The following is a 21661-nucleotide window of genomic DNA, read 5'->3' as shown; positions in this document are numbered from 1 at the left end:
GCTTCCCCTCCCCTCCTCCCACACTCCAGCCCTTGTCCATCTCGATATTTGCCTCTGAGGCATCTAGCAAAATCTCCTGTTGGGTTTAGGCTGTTGGACAACAATAGGCAGTTCTGTTTTCTGTCCCGTCCCATCTTCCCTCTGAGACGATGATCTGCTTAAAAGGACAGGAGGAAAATAACAGGAGAAGAAAAGCTCTATCTAGGTGCGTGTCTTTAAAAATGGTATCCTGCATATCCATACCGAACAGCAGAGTGCTGGGTACACACTCAACTATTGGGCGTGAGGAAACCACTTTTTGTCCCTGTTACATTCCATTCCGTGTACGTCTTACAGTCCCTGTAAGTGGGTTCACACAGATGAATGATATTAACTGTTTCAAAATGATCGTTATGGGAAAACTTGCATGGGTCGAGTATGTGTCAATGGCTTAACAAGGTCGGACTTTGTCAAACACTTTGGGAGGGAAGGTCAGAGGGAAAGAGAGAGAGAGAGAATCTTCAAGCAGACTCCCTGCTGAACGTGGAGCCCAATGAGGGGTCTTGAGCCCACGACCCCCAGACCATGACCTGAGCCAAAATCAAGAGTAGGATGCATAACCAATTGAGCCACCCAGGCGCCCCTCAGATGCTTTTTCTACATGTATCGAGATGATGTGTCCTTTACGTTTCATTCTGTTAATATGGCGCCTCACACGGATTGATTTTCACATATTAAACCAACCGTGCGTCCCAGGGATCACCCCCATTTGGTCTTGGCGTGTACTATTTTTGATGAGTTGTTGAATTTAGTTTGCTAGTATTTTCTTGAGGATTTCTGCGTCTCTGTTCATCAGAGATACCGGCCTGTAGTTTTCTTGTGGTGTCTTTCCCCTGTCTTTGGTATCCGTGTGATGCTGGCCTCATAGGATGAGTCTGGAAGTGTTCCCTCTTCTTCTGTTTTTTGGAAGAGTTTGAGAAGTTTTGGTGTTCATTCTTTGAATGTTGGGTAAAATTCGATCGTGAAGCCATCAGCGTCCCCGGCTTTACTTTGGAGGTTTTAAATTACTAATTCAATCCCGTATTTGTTACTTACCTGTTAAGTCTATTTCTTGCTGATTCACTCTTGTTAGGTTCTCTGTTTCTGGGAATTTATCAATTTTGGGTTATCTGATTTGTGTGCTTCTAATTGTTCATAAGTCCATAATCCTTTTTATTTCTGATGCATCTGTTGTGATGTCTCCTCTTTCATTTCTGATTTTATTTATTTGAGTTTTCTCTCTTTTTTTTTTCTCAGTCTAGCTAAGGGTTTGTTGATTCACTTTTTCAAAAAACCGATTCTTAGTTTTATCAATTTGTTTCTATTCTCTGATTTATCTCTGCTCCGATCTTTATATTTTCTTCCCTCTTCTAACTTCGAGGTTAGTGTGATGTTCTTCTTTTTTTGGTTTCTTTTCTTTTTTTTTTTTAAAGGAAACAGCCGTTCTTTTTTTTTTTTTTTTTAAGATTTTATTTATTTATGTGACAGAGAGACAGCCAGCAAGAGAGGGAACACAAGCAAGGGGAGTGGGAGAGGAAGAAGCAGGCTCCCAGCGGAGGAGCCCGATGTGGGGCTCGATCCCGGAACGCCGGGATCACGCCCTGAGCCGAAGGCAGACGCTTAACGACTGAGCCACCCAGGCACCCCAATAGTAGTCCTATATTTTTGATGCTCTTCTCTACCTATCCTTTTTTAAAAAAGATTTATTTATTTATTTATTTATTTGAGAGAGAGAGAGCGAGCAGGGGGGCAGAGGAAGAGCGAAACTTCAGCAGACTCCTCACTGAGCTCAGAGCCCGATGCAGGGCTCAATCCCACCACCCTGAGATCATGACCTGAGCCGAAACCAAGAGTCACACTCTCAACCGACTGCACCACCCAGGGGCCCCACCAATCCTAGTATTTTTGAGTCAGCTGGACCAGCATTTGATGCAACAAGAGGCAAGGAAGGCAATGAAGGGCAAGTTGACCAACATCTAGTAACCCAAGCTGACTTATGAATCACTAGAAGGAGCTTTATCTTCGTAAAAGCAGAGACGGCACCAGGATGAAGGGGGGGAGGCAACTCTGTGCCCCCATCACAGGTGATAGAGCAGACCTGCAGTCCCCAAGAACATTTTGAGCTCTTCGGCTTGGTGCATGCAGACCCTTTTATTAATAAGCCTAAGTCCGCCCTCTTGTGATTGCCTTCTTTGCCATTGCACAGACTCTTCCCAAACTCCTCCCAGACCTTACCTACCTCCTTTGCACATGGTTTATGGTATCAGTGACACCGGGAGACAGAACCAGGGACAGAACCAGTCTGGAGTGGTACCTGGCCATTCCATTTGCTTGAATAACTGGGTTCTCGGCACAGCCACGGTGCTGGCTATGGAAACCTCAACCTACTGCAGCCTCCTCCACCTCTTTCCCCCCCTCATCTTGCCTGTTTCTCCCAGTCTGTCCTCTGAATTCATTGACTTTGGTCACTCAATTTCTACTGACTACACGCAATATGGTTCCCTTCTCCCATACAATAGCTTTCTCTTAGGACCAATACTGCCCAACACATGTGTGCAAATACTTTCTCCAAGCTTACTGTTGGTCTTTTACTTCGCTGCTTTCTTTTAGCATAGGAATTTAAAATATTGATCCAGCCAAATATGTTGATTTTTTTTTTTAATTTTTATTTTTGGGGGTTGGGGCTTTGGTGTTTTGTTTAAAAAAGCCTTCCACACTCAAAATTATAAGTGTCTGTCAACCCATTTACTTTTAGAATTATGTTATTTAAAAATGTTGTGTTTTGGGGGCGTCTGGGTGGCTTGGTCAGTTGGGTGTCTGCCTTCAGCTCAGGTCATGATCCCAGGGTCCTGGGATCGAGCCCTGTGTCGGGCTCCCTGCTCAGCGGGGAAGCCTGCTTCTCCCTCTCCCTCTGCCCCTCACCCACTCGTGCTCTTTCTCTCTGTCTCTCTCCATCTATGTCAAATAAATAAATAAAATCTTTTATAAAATAAAAATAAAATGTGTTTTTAAAATTGTGGTGAAACACACATCACGTGAAATTGACCATCTTAACCATTTTTAAGCACACTGTATATTCATATTGTTGTGCAAACAATCTCCAGAACATTTTTATCCTGTAAAACTGAAACCCTATAGGGGCGCCTGGGTGGCACAGTCGTTAAGCGTCTGCCTTCGGCTCAGGGCATGATCCCGGAGTCCCGGGATCGAACCCCCCATCGGGCTCCCTGCTCTGCTGGGAGCCTGCTTCTTCCTCTCCCACTCCCCCTGCTTGTGCTCCATCTCTCGCTGGCTGTCTTTCTGTCAAATAAATAAATAAAATCTTAAAAAAAAAACAAAAACAAAAACTGAAACCCTATACCTATTAGTCAACATCTCCCCACTCCCCCTCCTCCCCAGTCACTGGTAACCACAAGCCTACTTTCTGTTTCTATGAATTTGATGACACTAGGTACCTCATATCAGTGGAATCATACAGTATCGTCCTTTTGCGACTGGCTTCTTTCGCTCGGCATAATATCCTCAAGGTTCATCTATATTGGAGCCTGTGACAGGCCTTCTTTCCTTTTCAGTGCTGAATAATATTCCGTTGTACTATACACCACCCTTTGTTCATCCATTAGTCTGTTGATACTTGAGTTGCATCCACCTTTTGCCAATTGTGAATAATGCTGCTATGACCATGGTTGTGCGAGTACCTCTTCGAGAACCTCCTTTCAGTTCTTTTTGGGTATATACCCAGAAACGGGATTGCTGAGTCATATGGTCATTCTATTTCCAATATTTTGAGGAACCACCATACTGTTTTCCATGGTGGCTGCGCCATTTTACATTCCCACCAGCGGTGCGTGAGAGTTCCAATTTCTGCACTCCCTTGCCAACACCTCTTATTTCTGTTTTTCCAACAGTAGCCATCTGATTGGGTGTGGGGTGGTATCTCATCGTAAAATTATATTACCTTTTAATTACAAGAGTAGTAAGAGGATACATTCTCATTCTACATCATTCGAATGATACCCATCCAACTGGAGCCCAGTTTACCCACCATCCGATCCTGTGTCTCAGGGTTGCTGGTGCACTCAACGAAGACTCATGTTGAGTGCCTGGGATGTACCTGACACACTACTAAGTTGGGGGGATACAGCATCGAACAAACCAAAGTCCCCACTGGTACAGCGGTGGAGGGAGGAAGCAGGGAATAAACAGACCCTGGTGACTACATCTGGGGAAGTTGTCTTCAGGACCCTCCCCTCACTACCACCGCAAGTGGCTATAGGGGAGGGCGAAGGAGGTGGGACAAAGGAAACAGTCAGGGCCCACAGACCCAGGCACCTGTCATAAAAAACTCCCCAACTGGGTTGTTTATCCTCTAGGCCCTGTAGATACAGAGCTCAGGGTCTATGAGCTTTTCGAGAGCCTACAACAACGTTCGAAGCCTGGAAATGATTATTGGCTCTCAAATACAAAAAGGAAGCCACAAAATAAAGGATAAATGTTTAATTAAAAGCATACAAATGTAATATTCCAACTTTGTGGGTTTTCAAGTTTAGCATTTCACACATTTGAAAGTAATCTGTGGATCTGATTTTCTCACTTCTCAAGAATTTCCAATTCTGCACAGATTTTTGGAAAAAAATCAAAGCCAATTGAAAACTAAATGAGTTGTTCATTGACAATTTCAAAAGTGAGATTGTGAAAATCCTCGCACTTACCCCTCCCCCCCCAAATCATGTTTAGTGTTGATGGGAGTGCATTTTAATTTGCTTGCTATGGTGGGGTTTAGGCCTTAGTTATGTTCCTTGTAAGGTCAGGTTTCTAAGATGGCCCATGTGGGTTTTCACTAACAGAATTGTGCAAGACAGCAGTCTCATTGAACCCAGGAAAGATTCCGTTACTCTATTTTGGCAGTTTGCTGAGCCTGAGGATGACAGGCTCCAATAGAGGGGGTTTCAAGGGCGTCTGCAGGAAAAGGAAGAGGCTTCTGCCTCTCACTGGCTAGCCATGGGCCAACTCTGATCTTGGAGCCTGGCCCCAAACCTCAGCCTGCTCCATGGTTTGTCCTTGAAATAGTAAATGACTCCCTGCTGTGCTCTGATGCCCAATTTCCCACTGCTTATGTTTCTGAGAACAGAATTCCCACTGGTCCAAACTAAAAGCTCTGCTCAGCAGTGGTTGAAATCATCTTTTTCCTTCTGACCTTGCTGTTCGAGGAGTGTGGCCCTCTCCCTGCATCAGGAAGCTGGCCGATGCTCTCGGTCCAACTATGGGAGCTTCACCAGTGACCTCGTCACCCAGGAGAGACCTACATCAGTAGGAAGCAATTTCTTATGCTCTGATCCAAGTTAGTCCATCCATCTCATTATTCTCCTTGCCCAGGACCCTTCAGCAAGGACACTTTGCTTTACCTCAAACATGTATTTCAATAGTCATACTTCTCCATCTTCAAACATCAAATCTGATTTTTAAAAGATAAAATGTTGCCTTTGAATACACACATATGTAATAAAAATGTAAAGAACTATGGGGAACGATAGTCGACAAATTCGGGATAATAGTGACTACCTCTTGGTGTTGATGGGAGGAGGGTTACTATAAATTGGTAACGAATAATATTTTGGACTGGGCACTGGAGACGCAAGTGTTCATTATATTATTCTGCAGACTTTTGCTATGTCAGAAATATTTGATAATAAATTTGAAAGGAAATACTTTTGTATCTGCTCCCATGGTGGTTCACTGTGTTTGTTATTCTCAACACTTGCTGGTTCTCCTCTTAACCTCTATTCAATCACTGGTTTTCCCTTTCCTGTGAACCTCCGCCAGCATCCTCCCTCTTCCCCTTGTTCCTTGAAACTTGATTGACATCCTTCCTCCAACTTGACGTCTATTCTTGCTAATAATTCTCTCATTGGGTGTTCCCCAATTATGCTTCTTTATCTCCTTGGAAACTGTGTAGTCTTAAAATATCGGTGTGTCTTATCTGCCACCTCTTCATTTACTGCACAGAATCACAGAATTTTAGAGCTAGAACCACTTGAGATAATGTATTCCAAACTTCTCATCACGTAGAAGGAAAAAAATGGACACTTGGAGACTTAAGTTCATCTTCAGCAAGAGCAAAGCCAGGATTCCAAATGAGGCCAACTTCAAGTTTCCCATAAGATTGAAAACCAGGAGAAGGTCTTTGCTCCTGTCCTGGAAATGCTGTGGAGGTGGGAGGGAGGTTGACAGATCTCTGACCTGAACGTAAAAACTAACAAGAAAATATTTACAGTTGCACTAAAAAGACTAAAATACCTAGGAATAAACATAACCACGGAAGTGAAAGACTTGTCCTCTAAAAACTATAAAACACTGAAGAAAGAAGTTGATGACACAAACAAATGGAAAGATATCCCATGCTCATGGATTAGAAGAATCAATATTGTTACAATGTCCATACTACCCAAAGCAATCTATGGATTCGATGCAATCCCTATCCAAAAGGCCCTGAAGAGCCAAAGCAATCTTGAGAAGGAGAAACAAAGCTACGGGTATCATAATCTTAGATTTCAGGATATACTACAGAGCTGTAGTGACCAAAACAGTTTGGTATTGCCACAAAAATAATTGCATAGATCAACAGAGCAGAATAGAAAGCCCCGAACTAAACCCACACTTATATGGTCAATTAATCTATGACAAAGGAGGCAAGAATATACAATGGGCAAAAGACACTCTCTTCAATAAACAGTGCTTAGAAAACTGGACAGCTACATGTAAAAGCATGAAACCGATCACTTTCTAACATCATACACAAAAATAAACTCAAGATGGATTAAAGACTTTAATGTGAGACCTGAAAACATAAAAATCCTAGAAAAGAACCCAGGCAGTAACTTCTCTGACATTGGCCATTTTTCCAGAACAATTTTCCAGATATCTCTCCCAAGGCAAGGGAAACAAAATAAAAAATTAACTACTGGGATTGCTTTTGCACAGCACATGAAATCATCAATAAAACAAAAAGGCAACTAATGAATGGGAGAAGATATTTGTAAATCCAATATGGGGTTAGTATCCAAAATACATAAAGAACTTATATAACTCAACACCAAAAAACCCCCAATCTGATTAAAAAATGGGTAGGTGACCTGAATAGACATTTTTTCCCCCCAAAGAAGACATCTACATGGCCAGCAGATGCATGAAAAGATGGTCAGCATCACCAATCATCAGGGAAATGAAATCAAAACCACAATGAGATACCACCTCACACCTATCGGAATGTCTAAAATAAAGAAGACAAGAAATAACGAGCGTTGGCAAGGATGTAGCGAAAGAGCAAGCCTCATACACTGTGGGTGGGAATGTAAACTGGTGCAGCCACTGTGGAAAACAGTAGGGAGGTTCCTCAAAAAATTAAAATAGAAACACCATATGATCCAATAATTCCACCACTGGGTATTTACCCAAAGAAAATGAAAACACTAATACAAAAGCACCAGTTTGAAAAGATATACGTGCCCCTATGGTTATTGCAGCATTATTTTCAAGAGCCAAGATATGGAAGCAACCTGTGTCCACTGATGGATGAATGGATAAAGGAGATATCTATATGTATAATGGAATATTACGCAGCTATAAAAAAGGATGAGCTCATGCCATTTGTGACCATGTAGACGGCCTAGAGGATATTATGCTAAGTGAAATAAGTCAGACTGTAAAAGGCAAATACCTTAAGATTTCACTTGTATGTGGAATCTAAAACAAAACAAAACAAAACAAAACAAAACAAATGAATCAACAAACCAGTAACAAACAGAATCAGACCTATAAATACAGAGAACAAACTGACAGCTGCCAGAGGGGAGAGGGATGAGAAGATGGACAAAATGGGTGAGTGGGAGACATAGGCTTCCAGTTACGGAACGAATAAGTCATTGGAACAAAAGGTGTAACAGAGGCAATACACTCAGTGGTATTGTAACAGCATCGTATGGTGCCAGATGGTAGCTACATTTGTGGTGAGCCCAACATTATGTATAACCTTGTCAAATCACTATGTGGTATGCCTGAATTCAAGTAACAGTGTGTGTTCACTCTAATCAAACAAAAAAAAATTTAATAAAAAAATAAAGAGGTGATTAAGGTAAAATAAGGTCATTAAGGTGGGTCCTAATTTAGGAAGACTGGTGTCCTTATAAGAGGGGAGATCAGGACACAGATGTGCATCGAGGGAAGGCTACGTGAAGGCTCTGGGAGAGGAAGGCCACCTGCAAATCAAGGAAAGAGGTCTCAGAAGAAACCAACCCTGCCAACACCTTGCCTTCAGAAGTCTAGCCGACAGAATTCTGAGAAATTAAATTTCCATTGTTTAAGACAAATAACAACAAGCCAAAAATCTGAGAGGAAAACCCTAGCGAGGCAGAAAGGGGTTGGTGGTTGAATGCTTCTCTCTCTCTTTCTCTCTCTCGCTCTCTCAGCAGTCTAGAGCAGAGGAGGGCCAGATACCTAGAACAGGGGTCCTATCATTTCATTTCTCTCCTTCACAATTGCTGTGGGAAGATGGCTGCACGACCTGTTGCCAGTGGGTAGACAGGACATGACGTCTTTGTGCTGGTGAGACTACCTACCAAAACACATGAGATGCTTTTCATTTGTTCCAGTCTTTTTTTTTTTTTTTTTTTTTTTTTGGTCCTTCAGCAGGGTTTTAAGGTTTTCTTTATATAGGTCTTGTACATTTTTTGTTAAATTTATTCCCGTATATTCTATTATTTTGTTGTTGTTGAAAGAGAAAGTTCTAAAAGCTTCCTGAGAGAAAGCAGATCACCTTCAAGAAACAATAAATACGTTGACATCAGAGTTCTCAACATCAAACTGGATGTAAGACAACAATGGAGTATTTCAGAGGACTTAAGAACTTTTCAAATCCTAGAATTATTTTATGCATTTTAACTGTTATTAAGTGAGACCATGAGGGGTGCCTGGGTGGCTCAGTGAGTTAAGCGTCTGCCTTTGGCTCAGGTCATGATCTCGGGGTCCTGGGATCGAGCCCCGCATTGGGCTCTCTGCTCAGCACGGAGTCTGCTTCTCCCTCCCCCTCTTCTTCTGTGCTCCCCTGCCTCAATTAAATAAATAAATAATCTTTAAAAAACTGTGACCATGAGTTAAAAATATTGTCAGGTACATATATCCTCAAAAAGTTTACCACATCAAGACCCTCTTTGAAACCATTTAACAAATTATTTTCTTAGTGGCTATCCTGGGGATTACAATTAGCATTTTAATTTAAAACAATCAGTTTGGATGGATGATAACTTAATTTCAATAGTCTGCAAAACTCCTGCTCCAGTATACCTTCCTTCCCTAACTCCTCCTTTATGCTATTATTGTCATAGGAATTACACCTTTAGATATTATAAGACAATCAATAACGTTTTATAATTATTGCTTTATGTAGTTGTTTTTAAATGACATAGGAGAAGAAGAGAATTACAACAAAAAATACATTTATATTGTCTTCTATATTTATGTATATAATTACTTCTCCTAGTGCTCTTTATTTCTTCATGTGTATTCAAGTTACTCTCTAGTGTCCCTTCATTTCAGCCTGAAGGATTCCCCTTAGTACTTCTTTTTTTTTTTTAATTTTTTTAAAAGATTTTATTTATTTATTTGACAGAGAGAGACAGCCAGCGAGAGACGGAACACAAGCAGGGGGAGTGGGAGAGGAAGAAGCAGACTCATAGTGGAGGAGCCCGATGTGGGGCTCGATCTCATAATGCCGGGATCACTCCCTGAGCCGAAGGCAGACGCTTAACCGCTGTGCCACCCAGGCGCCCCCCCCCCCTTAGTACTTCTGAACAGATCTTCTAGTGACAAGTTCTCTGTATTTGTTTATCTGGGAATATCTTAATTTCTCCTTCACTTTTGAAGGAGAGCTTGGCTGTGTATAGAATTCTTGATTGATGGTCTTTTTCATTCAACCCTTTGAAGATATGATTCCACCGTCTTCTGCCTCCATGATTTCTGACAAAAAGTCAGCTGTTAATCTTACTGAGGCTCACTTGTACATGAGACATGGTTTTCCTTTTGCTGTTTTCAAGCTTTTTTGGTCTTTGATGTTCACCAGTCGGACTATGGTGTGTTTAAGTGTGGATCTATTGGAATTATTTTACTTGCAGTTTGTCAAGTTTCTTGGATGCGTACATTAATTGTTTTCATCAAATTTGGGAAGTTTTTAGCCATTTTTTTTCAAATATTCTTTATTCCCTTTATTTTTCTCCTCTCTTTCTGGGACTCATAGTAGGTGCATGTTACTATCCTTGATGGTATATTACATATCTCTGAGGCCCTGTTCGTTTTTCTTTCTTTCCTTTTCCCCCCCAGTCTTTTCCTTAGACTGGGTAATCTCTATTAACCTGTCTTCAAGTTTGTTGATTCTTTCTTCGGACAGCCCAAATTTACTATCGAGTCCCTTTAGTGAATTTTTTATTTCGGTAATTGTACTTTTCAACTCCGGAAATCCACTTTAAAGGTTTTTTGGTTTTGGAGTGGTTTTTGTTTTTGTTTTTGTTTTGTAATTTTGTTGTTGTTGATTTTCTCTACTTGGTAAGTGACTGTGTCATACTTTCCTTTAATTCTCTTTTTTTAAGATTTTATTTATTTATTTGAGAGAGAGAGTGTGTGCACGAGTGGGGGGAAGGGGCAGAGGGAGAGGGAGAAGCAGACTCCCCACTGAGCAGGGAGCCCAATATGGGGCTCGATCCCAGGGCCCTAGGATCATGACCCGAACCGAAGGCAGATGCTTAACCCACGGAGCCACCCAGGCGCCCCTCTTTTAATTCTTAAGACATGTATCCTTTAGTTCTTTAAACATATTTATAATAGCTGATTTAAAGTCTTTGTCTACTAAATTAAACATCTGTGCCTCCTCAGCGATATTTTCAGTTGGCTATTTTACTGTGTATGTAGCATATTTTTCTGTTTCTTTGCAGAGGTTGCAAATTTTTGTCTAAAGTCAGACATTTAAAATAATATAACAACCTAAAATCAGATTCCCTCTCCCCAGGTTTGTTGTTGTTGCTGGGTTTTTTTATTATCATTTTTCCTGTGGCTGCTTATTTGTGTAGTGAATTTCCTAAATGAATTCTGTCAATTCTATATTCCTTGCAATGTGCAGCTCTCGACGTCTCTGCTGGCCTTTATGTGTTTTTTTTTTTCCTTAAAGTTCTTATTTTGAAGTCTGGGTTTCTAGGGTTTACTCTTGGTTCAGTATAATTTAGTGGTGAACCAATGGTCAGTCCAAAGGTTTCCCCAAATCCCTTGTCTATGTGTCTCCCACCCTTTTACAAGCGGAGCTGTGTCTGAAAGCACACATCACACTTCAGTTTACAAAACAGCTTCAGCTCCCACTTCCTGAGTGCGCAGGGCCTGAAGGGCAGCCAGAGGTGAGTGACTAGGGCCTTCTTTCTGAGGTCTCTCCCAAGCAGGCACACTGGGCCGCCTTCTAGATCCTCAGGAACACGTTGGAGCTTTTCAAAGTCCTCTGTGGTTCTCTAGTTATCCAGAGTTTACTTTTAAACTTTTGTTGGTGTTGGCCAGACTCTTGCTTCCTCTTACCAAAATCACAGGCTTTGGCAGCTGATGGGTGGCCAGCAGATTGCTATTGTTTTTGGAAGTGCCCTAAGTATAGTTTTTATTTCCCCCCTGAGCTGAGCTGTGAGTCAAATAAAATAGAGAGCCACAACACCTTGGCAATGAAGGTTTCCCAGGTAGCTGCGAAAGTGGACAAAATATTGACTGTGCTCTAGGAATGGGGCTCTTAACAGAGCTGCTAAAGAAGTCAGTCTTCTCCATTAGCATTGAGACTGTTGACTTTTCATGGCTACTGGGCCACCAAGCTGCGGAGGGAGAGAGGATAAGAATAACCCCAAGTTAAAATGTGACAGGCACCACTGTCTTATTGAAGTTCAGTAATTTCTCTTGGATAGATGATTCCCAGTTCGTTTGGTGGCTTTGGCACCCTTCCAGAATTCTGAGATGGTTGATTTTGGTTGTTTGGCCAGTATTTCTGTTGTTTTTATGGGAGAGTGGTTCACCAAGGTCCTCACTTTACCATTCCAGAAGTCAATCTCCCTTGAAAGCATTTTTAAAGGAGAAGTACTTCAGCAAGATGGGAAATGAATCCAGGATGGAGCAATGAGTTATGCAAAGTAAAGGAGAGAACATAGCTTAGAAAAGTGTAATATTACTTAAATTAGCAATGCATCCCTCCTGAAAAAAAGTATATTACAGATAACTTAGAAGTAACACCCTAGGTTGGAAGCATGGCTGGGGAAGGGGTATGGGGAACTGGTGGGAGGAGGAAAGACTGTAGGGTGATGGAACGTGTCTTGTTTAAGGAAACATCTACAGCTGTCAAGGTTAAGAAATTGACAGGGGAAAGAATAAATATAAGTAAGGGTCATAATATATTAGGGTTAACTATGAGAAGGGTATAAATAGAATGTATTATTTTCTACAGAATAATTTGATCTTAGCACCAGAAAGCAGAAAAATCCAAGGAAGGAAATTTTGAACTATTTCAAAGACGGAAAGGAGTAGAAAGAAAGCACAATAAATAGAAAACACAAAATGATGCAGCAGAACTATGTCCTAAAATAAAGTCAATAAATTTAAGTGAGGATGAGTCAAACTCACAGATCAAAACACAGAGATTTTCTGATTAGATATAAGACCAAGATACAATTATATATTGTTAGCAAGGATCATATAAGCAAAATTGGAAAGCCAAAGGTTAAAAGAGCCTGGCACGTTAAGAAAAGAAATACCTCCAGGATAGCAATTTTAACATCAGAAGAAAAAAATGAATTTAGGGTAAAAATAAGGGACCAATGGAGAGGTTATATACTAATAAGGAATAATAAATCAAAAAGAAATACCAATCATAAGCAATAGGCACCCAGCAATGTAGCCTCAAAATACATAAAGCAACAAAGAGCTAACATGGGGAAATGGATATATCAACAATTATATTTGGAGGTTTTAGCACAACTCTTTCAGAATATGATACAGCAAGCAGACCCAAAATAAGAGGGATAGAATATTTGACTAATACAATTAATAATCTTGAGCTAAAATGTATGCACGCATGTGCACACACACCTCTTTATACCTAACGAACAAAGGAAATCGCCACATATTACAAAGGATGATGTTGGTTACACTTCCCAATGAAATAAAGATACACTCTAGTAAAAACAGAACATTTAAAAATCCCATATTCCTAGGAAAAATGAAAACTATCTTTGGGCTAAAGAAGAAACGACAAGGAAAGTCACGACATACTTGGAACTGAACTGCAATGTCAAAGTTTGTACTAAAGCAATACATAAGGGAAATTAACATTTTTGATATTTATTGGAAAACAAGACATACTCAGAGCAAAAGAGATGAGTAGGTAACTCAAGGGGGAAAAAGCAACAGAGTAAATTCACAGAAATAAGAAAGGAAGCAACAAAGCTAATGCAGAAATGAAAAGAGAAAACAAAAACAACGGACAAAATTAACAAAACCCAAAATGGGTCTTTTGAAAAGTCTAAACACAAATCTCTGATAAAAGTAGCTAAGCAGGGGCGCCTGGGTAGCGCAGTCGTTAAGTGACTGCCTTTGGCTCAGGGCGTGATCCCGGCGTTCTGGGATCGAGTCCCACATTGGGCTCCTCTGCTGGGAGCCTGCTTCTTCCTCTCCCACTCCCCCTGCTTGTGCTCCCTCTCTCGCTGGCTGTCTCTGTCAAATAAATAAATAAAATCTTTTTAAAAAAAGTAGCTAAGCAAAAAGGACTGTGTTCAGCTAAGCGTGTGTGGCACTTTTTGGGTCATGCTTGTCAACTTGACAGTTGTGAGACAGCTGTTTCTCCTCTAAGGAAAGAAGAGGAGGAGGCGGAGCCCCTAGAGGAGGCGGAGCCTATGCCCAGGAAAGCAAAGACTTCCCCAGACATCCTGTGAAGGTAAGCATTTCGCTTGGACGCAGTTGCTGCTGGGAACACAGTTTGGGTAGAGGAGAGAGAAGAATGAGTGTTCAGTAGGCAAGCAGCGGTTTCTGTCTCAACAACAATACACCAATGCATTTGAAAACTTGACTAAAAAGGATACAGAAAAACGTGAAAGGTCATATGAATAAACAGAGAATTGTCTAAGTGCCTGTATACAGGAAAACTTGTTCTACTGACAGCCCACGACAAACAGTTCTACCATTCGTTGGCCAGGTGAGTCCTATCTTATATGAGTTGTTCCATAAAATAGAAAATATAAAGGTGAGACTCATATAACCATAACAACAAAACTAGCTAAGGGAAGAAAAAGCAAAGTGAACATTTGTGCAAAAATCTTCAATAAAATAATTGGCCAGCCAAGTCCAATGATGTGTTTTTTTTTTTAAACACAATTTATCAGGGGTCATCTAAGAATTCATGGTTAGTGTGAAATTCACCACACAAATGGCCTAGAGAAGAAAAATCACATGTCCTTCTCAGTAGATGCAGGAAATTGATGAATATGTCATGAAAACGTGGAAGAAAAGGGAAGGTTTGTCTTTTTTAACTTAATAAAACCTTCAGCAGACATCATACTTAGAACTTTAGAGGCATTCTTTTCAAGGTCTGAAGCAAAACGAAAATGGTTGCTTTATCATTGCTATTCACTGTGGTATTAGAAGCCCTTCCTAACACACTCCCTGCCTGGACAGTTGCAATGGTCTGCCCAAAATAGGCAGCCCAGACTCCGAAAGCTCCCCCCAACTCAGACCTGTTGTTCAGAAGGCAAGTGGCAAGAGAGGGTCGAAAACTTTCAGTGCATCTCCGGTGGCTGGTAAAACCTCTCCAGTAGCAGAATGATGTTCAGACAAAGGACCATGGGATCTGCCATGGTCGGATCTGCGCTCAAGCCATACTCCACCAGCTAATAGTCATGATGTTGAGCAACTAAGTCAGTTAAGGTCTCTGAGACTCAGTTTCCCCTGCTGTTAAATGAGCATTAGCGTTGTGAAAATTACAAGAATTACCATATGCTGGTATTAAGCCCAGAGAGAGGGAAGGCACAGTTCAGCCTATGAGCTTTCCCCTTTCCTAGGGTTAACAGTTAGGGTATCCGCAATATGGATCCAACCCAAGTCTCCAACCTTGTTGTCCATGATTCCTCATACAAAATCCACCTGCAGACTCAGTGTCTCACCCCCGCCATGTCTCTGCCTCTGATCCTTGCTCCCCGGCAAGGAATACACTCTCCACTTATCTGAACCAGTTGTAACACAGAGACTCACAGCGTGGTTCAAACAGACCTCGCTTTGAACTTAGTTAGTTCACCTGGAAAATGAGTTCACGCTCTGATTTAATGGGACAAGCTTTGCCAAGTTCTTAGCAAGGATTCTCAGGATCCTTGCCAGTCTGGGGGTGGGAGCCCAGACTTGTCCCCAAGCACCGACTCTGCTCAGTTGAAAAGGTCACACAGAGAACTACCCATATTGGCATGTTCCAAAGTATCATCCAGGAAATACTAGTTCTGCCAGACAGGGATTGGGGTTGCTGGGAAGGAGGCTGTGGTAGCACACGGGTAAGGGGAATTACGGAGCTAACCGAGTTTGTTGACTCCAGGGCTTTACGGAGCCTTCATTGCCAATATGTGTTGTAAGCTTCTAAGAGGTGACAGCCGTTTATACCATTTCCCCAACTAGTTAGCCAAGAACGCTTTTTATTGCCTTCCACTCCCACCACACTAAGACTGAGTGTTCTGGAAAACTCACTGGGAAAATAATGGTCTAAGTAAGCCTGAGCGTAAAGGTTAATGGCTCATTCAATGTTTGCTTTCCTCTTACTTGGAACCGGGATATGTTAGAACTCAGTATCTCTGATAGCCCTAAGGCTGGGAGCTAAGAATTTCGTTCACTTTTGATTTTATGAAGCTTCACTGACCTCCCGGAGAGTTAATAGAGTAAAAGTCATGCCTCGAGTCTTCGTCGAGGACTTGGACTTGGTCCTTCCTTCCATCATGCCTCGGCAAAGAAGCACCAGTAAAAGCCATGCACACGGAAGCTCTCCTCCCAGCCCTGTCTGCCGCACAAACCCTTTGCCCCAGCCAAACTGTATTTCCTGCCATTCCCCAAGTAGACCCCATGCTTTTCCCACCGCGGAAACCCTGTTCACCCGTTCCCGCTGCCCGCAATGCCCTTCCCCAAGGTACCACCCTCTCTCTGCCTGTTAGCGTGGCTTAAATGTCATCCCCACGAAACCTTCCTTGAATTCCTGGGTCAGGAATGACCTGTCCCTTTCCTCACTCCCACGGCGCTCTGTGTGTGGCTTTTGTCGCGATGTCCCGTGCTGGCTTAGGTATGTGTGTCTGTATGTAAGTGAATCTCCCCATTAGACCATTAGCTTCTTGAGGGGAGGGTCTATGCATGTTATTCATTCTTGAGTTCCCCGTAACAGGGAGCCGTACTTCTTTACAAACAGAGGATTGTCACGTATTAACTAAAGAGCCCAACACAAATATCTCAGTACCCTCCCTGTAAAATCTTTCAGATCCTTAAATTGTCATGTCACTTACCTCCTTCTCCTCCTTCCTTCTTCAAACCGCACTTCCGAACTTCAATCCTTTCTTAAACCAAGTCCTGTTCCTCATCTTTTTGTTTACCGTAGGGGGACACGCCTGCATTTGTATTTTGATATTATTGTATGTTCTGTCTATGAACGGAGTTCTGTCCCCTGTCCGGGAGGTTTCAAGTGATAGCTGCCTGAAATCTTAATGCTGGATTTCCCTCCTCCTTTTCTCCGGTTCCTTGGCCGTAGAGCATGGTGATGAAAGTCTTGGGCTCTGGTGCCGGCTGGATCCGAGTCCCAGCTCTGCCACTTCCTAGCTGTTGACCTCCAGCAAGTTACCGAGCGTCAGTTTGCCATCTGCAAATTGGAGATGGTGACAGTGGCTGCGTCCCAAGGTCGCTTGGAGGGTTACGTGAGCCAGCGTGTGTCAAGTATTCGGCACAGTGGCGAGCACACAGTGACCGCTCGGGGGTTAGGGTGCATTTCCTCGCGTGCTAGAAGCATTCCCGGAAGGAGCGGGAGACAGACAGGGCTGGAAGGGGCAACCGAGTGGACCAGCGCTCGGCCAGCCACATCCCAGTCCCTGGGAGATTGCATGAAAAATACAGATTTCTGGGTGCCAGCCAGGAGGTCTGATGGAAACTAGGAACCTGACATTTTGATCCTTTGATCTCTGACATTCCCAGATGACTTGGATGGACAGCGGGGCTTGGGAACTGTGGCCTCGCAGAAAATGATCAAAATTGGGGGTAAAGAGATTAGGGCTCTGGTGGTGTTTCTGCCAGCGACCCAATGTGTGACTTTTCCGAGACTCTGTCTTCTCCTTTGTGACACGCAGATAACAAATTTGATGGATTCACAGGGTTGTTGGCAGGGAGTGGAATTGCTAAAGCCATTTATGCGGGGAAACTGGCTTACTGCGCAGGGAGGAACACAGACTTTGCAGCGAGACAGGCCTGGATGTGAGTTCGACTTCTGATACTGTGCTAGACGTTTTTAGCTGACAATCTGACATTCAGCCCCCTCTTCTTCCTCAAACAACATGCTTGGCGGAAAATATTCCACCTCCTAGACTCCTTTGCAGTTTGGGGTGGCAGAAATCTGCCGAGGATTTCTGGGAAGGTTTTTATTTCCCTGATATAGGCGCTCATTCCTATTTCTCCCTTTGCCCTCTTCTTCCTGCCTGGAACACGGATGAGAGGCCTGGAGTGTGGCAGCCATCTTGTTATCATGAGTGGACAAATATGGGCTCTACGAGCTGAAGGTGATGGGAGCAGAGGGATGAAGAGATTTAGGCCCCTTGTGGCATTGCTGAGCAGCTGTACCAGCTCTGGACTGCCTACCCCTAGACTTCTTATGTGAGACCAACGAATCCCTAATTATTTCAGGCAGAGGTTAATTTTTTTTTGTTGGTTATTTATACCCTAAAGCTTCTCAGGGAAAATTGAAAAAGAATAAATTTCCTAGAACCGTGTCTGACCCAGTGGACATTCATGTGCTTGTTCCCCTTCTCCAGCTATGACACATTTTCACATTTGTAAAATGAGCCCCTTCTAAATCCAATATCCTGTACTTACCTGATTATATGAGGTAGAAGACGTGGTCTCTGGCATCTGACTTCTGGAATAAAGGGCCCTTTCCTGGGGAGTGGGAGGGTTGGAGCAGTCACCCCACCGAGTGGCTAAGCACAGGCACGAATGTGGACCACCTGTGGCACCCCAACCCTACGGAGGCTGCCACGCCCCAATCAAGCAGTTGCAAACAATCCCCATGAACTTGTGCGAGGCGGAGCGTGCAGGAATTGTGCCCAAAGACATGAAACTGTCCTTGTTCAGATATAAGTACGGAAGACAATTCTAGGGATCCCACCCCCAGGGACACACACATCTGAAAGCAAGAATGAAAATGTATTAACCTGAATCCCTGCTCCCCCAACACCGACTACATTGCCCAGCATTTGCTCTGATCGGGAAACCCAGGTACCTGGGTGTGAGTGTGGGCACCTGCTTGGCGTTCATTCCCATTCTTACCTGTGCACAGCATGGCCTCTATAGGACCCATGGCAACACACGTGACTCACCAAACAAAGCCAGCTGCCCCCTCTGCCAACTGGATCTGTGGGTCCCCACTGCGTGAACACTCCAGCCGTGGCTGAGATCAGCAGCACCAGCATCAGTACCGTTTTAAGCTCTTGCAAACCTTATACGCCCAAACATGGTGAATACAAAGGGCACTTTTCTTTTTTTTGGCAAATGTATTCTTCCTCCATTATTTAAAAAAGATTGAACAGCAAAAAGTTAACTCTCCTTTTACAGTAAAAGTAAAGAAAATCATGCAATGAGATGATCCCCGGGGTGGGGGTGGGGGTGTTCTGCACAGACTTGCTCGCTCGCTCTCTCCAGACTCCCTTGCAGCCCTGGGGGGCGGGACGCAGGGTGTGTCCTCGGCAGGTGAGTTCTTGTCCCGCCCCCTTGGGTGCCTTCCTGGGGATCGGCGCATCTGGACCTTCTCTCCGCCCTTCTATTCTGAGTCCTCCTCCCTCATGGCCCTCACCAGCCAGTCCCGCTCCGTGTCCTGCTCAGAGTCGCTCATGTCGCTGGCCTCCATGACCAGCAGTTTTGAGTAGTTGATTTTCTGCTCTTGGGGCAGTCTGGGCTGGACGGACAGGAACAGAGCCAGCCAGAGCAGCAGGACCACGCAGCAGGCCTGATACAGCACAGCCAGGCTGAAGGACGCCACCACAAAGCCGCCCACCACGCTGCCCAGGCTGGACCCTCCCCTGTAAAGGTGTCCTCGGAACATTACACCCAGAGGTCTCTCCGTCCCTGGAGTGGCCAGGTCCTCCACGGAGGCCTTCACGGCCCACCACAGGGCCCCGCTGCCGGCGGCGCTCAAGATCTGAGCGGGGAGGACGGACCACCAGCTCCAGAGGAAGGAGTAGTAGAGAAGCTGGGCGGCCAGGCAGCCCAGCCCCAGCCCCACCGTGCCGGCCCTCGACAGTTTTCGCAGCAGCGTGGCTTTGAACGGATGGAGTAGAATCTCCCCCAGCAAGCCCAGAGCCACCGAGAAACCCATGACCAGCTCGCTGCTCCCGTGGTCTTTCATGTTCCAGAACAGAAAGTTCTGCACCGTGCTGGAGGCGGCGCCTATCAGAAGCACGGTGAGGGCTAGGAGAATGAGCCGGGGGTCGCTGCGCACCAGGGACAACGCTTTGACAGTTTTGTGGCTGGGCTCCCGCCGCCTGCAGACGGGCACGGGAAAGGCAATGCTCACCAGGAAAGCCAGGGCGCTGACGAGCGAGTAGCCGTAGAAATGCAACACTCCACGGGAGCTGTTTGTCATCAGGACGCACTCCAGCTGCCCCACCAGGGCTGCGATGCCGCACACGCCTGCCGACTCGCCCAGCAGCCTCCAGACCCACAGACTTCGGTAGCGGTCCGTGGCGTCCACAAAATCCAGGTATTCATAAAGGCTGTCGTCTGCCACCTGCTCCAGAGGGGCGGCCAGCAGCTCCCAGAACACCAGGGACCCCAGGGAGAGGAGGAAAGTCCAGCGCAAGCCTTCCAAGGAGAGGCCAAGGGCCCGGGCATTCCCCTGGGCTGCTGACAAGTTGGCTGGACTCCCCGGGGCTGTACCCCCAGCAAGCAAAGGGAGGGCCGTCCTGCGCGCCTTAGAAGCACCTTCTCCAGGAGTATCCTTCATCCCTGAAGTGACCGGCTGGAGAACTGGGGACGTGGTCCTGGCTCCTTCCACGGAGCGCACGGCGTAGCCAGGCGGCCGGCCGGATGATTCGAGGACACTTTCTGCCGGTGCCTTTCTGAAGCCAGTGACGTCCAGCGTCCCAGGACTGCTCTCGGCTGGGGGGCTGGGCGCCCCGGCCGCGGGGCTCGAGGCGACAGTCACAGTTCGTGCGGTCCCCAGTGGCAGGGCCGTGGGGGTGGCGCCGTCGCTGGCGTTACAGGAGCGGGGCGGATCTTTGTCCAGCGGCGGCACCAGGACCATCAACAGGCTGGCTCCCACCGAGCCGAGCAGCGAGCCCATCAGAAGCACCCTCCTTTTCTGGTAGCTTTTGGCCAGGAAGGCACAGAAGGGAGCCCAGAAGGCCGCGATCAGGTGCTTGGTCCCCATCAGGATGCCCACCCAGGGCGCGGCCAAGCCCAGCTGCCTCAGGTAGAGGGTCAGGAACGGAGTCACGCAGGCGTCCCGGACGCCGCACACCAGGTGGAAGAGCCTGGCCACCCCCAGCGCCCTGTTAATGTCCCACTGGGGGTTGGCGCTCATGGCGGCCCGGCTCCGTCAGTCCCGAGCGGGCGGGGGGCCATGACCCGGGAGCCGGGCGGGGGCGCGGGGAGTCGACTCCGGCCTCGGGCGGCGCCGCGGTCACCGGGTCAACGGCCGCGCCCCCTCCCCGCCCCCCGCCACGTCCGGCCGCCGGCCCGGAAGTGGCCCCGCCCCTGGGACGCCGCACCTGGGGGGCGGGGCCGGCGCACCTGCTGGCCGCACCTGCCGGTCCCTTGGCCTCCTGCGGCCGTGGGCGCGTGCGCGAGGGTGGGGCCTGGGGCCTGTTGGGTGCGCTCCACGCCAGGCCCCGGGTCGCCCGCAAACCTGAGTTAGTTCCCTGAGCTGCCTCGGGCAAGGAAAATTGAGGGGCGGTGGGGAGGAGCGGGAATGGAATTTATGATAGGGGCTCCCTCCTTTATCTTCAGGTCTTGACGCCCCCTCCTTCGTCAAGGACCGCCCTGTTACCTTCAGGGACCGTCCCTGTCCACCCTCACTGACAATTCCCACCCCCTCCTCTGCCTTATTTTTTTCCGTAGCTCGCCTCACCACTCAGTACTCCATGGGTTTCTATTTCGCGTGTTTATCTTGTTTCCTGTCTGTCTCCATCAGAATCAGAACTCCAGGAAGACGGCGGGCCTTCCTATTTTTGTCCCTGGGTATAGAGCTGTTTCGTCGGATGCCAGCTGCTCCCGGAAGAGGCACTATAGATGACAGTTTTCTTGAGCGGAGACGATCCCCAGGGGGCGGACAGCTGAGGGCTGTCTTGGCGGGGCACCCTGCGCCCCA

At 45.6% G+C, this 21661-nt stretch overlaps 1 protein-coding gene across 1 annotated transcript; it reads right to left on the bottom strand.

The window, feature by feature from the left end:
• Window positions 1–18847: 18847 nt before the first annotated feature.
• On the bottom strand, window positions 18848–20930 carry MFSD6L (major facilitator superfamily domain containing 6 like). The gene has a single exon (XM_044391771.2). The coding sequence runs from the start codon at window positions 20873–20875 to the stop codon at window positions 19115–19117; it is 1761 nt and encodes a 586-aa protein (XP_044247706.1). The 5' UTR covers window positions 20876–20930; the 3' UTR covers window positions 18848–19114.
• Between the last annotated feature and the right edge of the window lie 731 nt (window positions 20931–21661).

This window comes from Ursus arctos, unplaced genomic scaffold (genome assembly GCF_023065955.2).
Source record: "Ursus arctos isolate Adak ecotype North America unplaced genomic scaffold, UrsArc2.0 scaffold_14, whole genome shotgun sequence".
NCBI classification, from domain to species: Eukaryota; Metazoa; Chordata; class Mammalia; order Carnivora; family Ursidae; genus Ursus; species Ursus arctos.
Note: the sequence above shows the minus strand (reverse complement) of the source record. Positions and strands in the feature narration are given on the sequence as shown.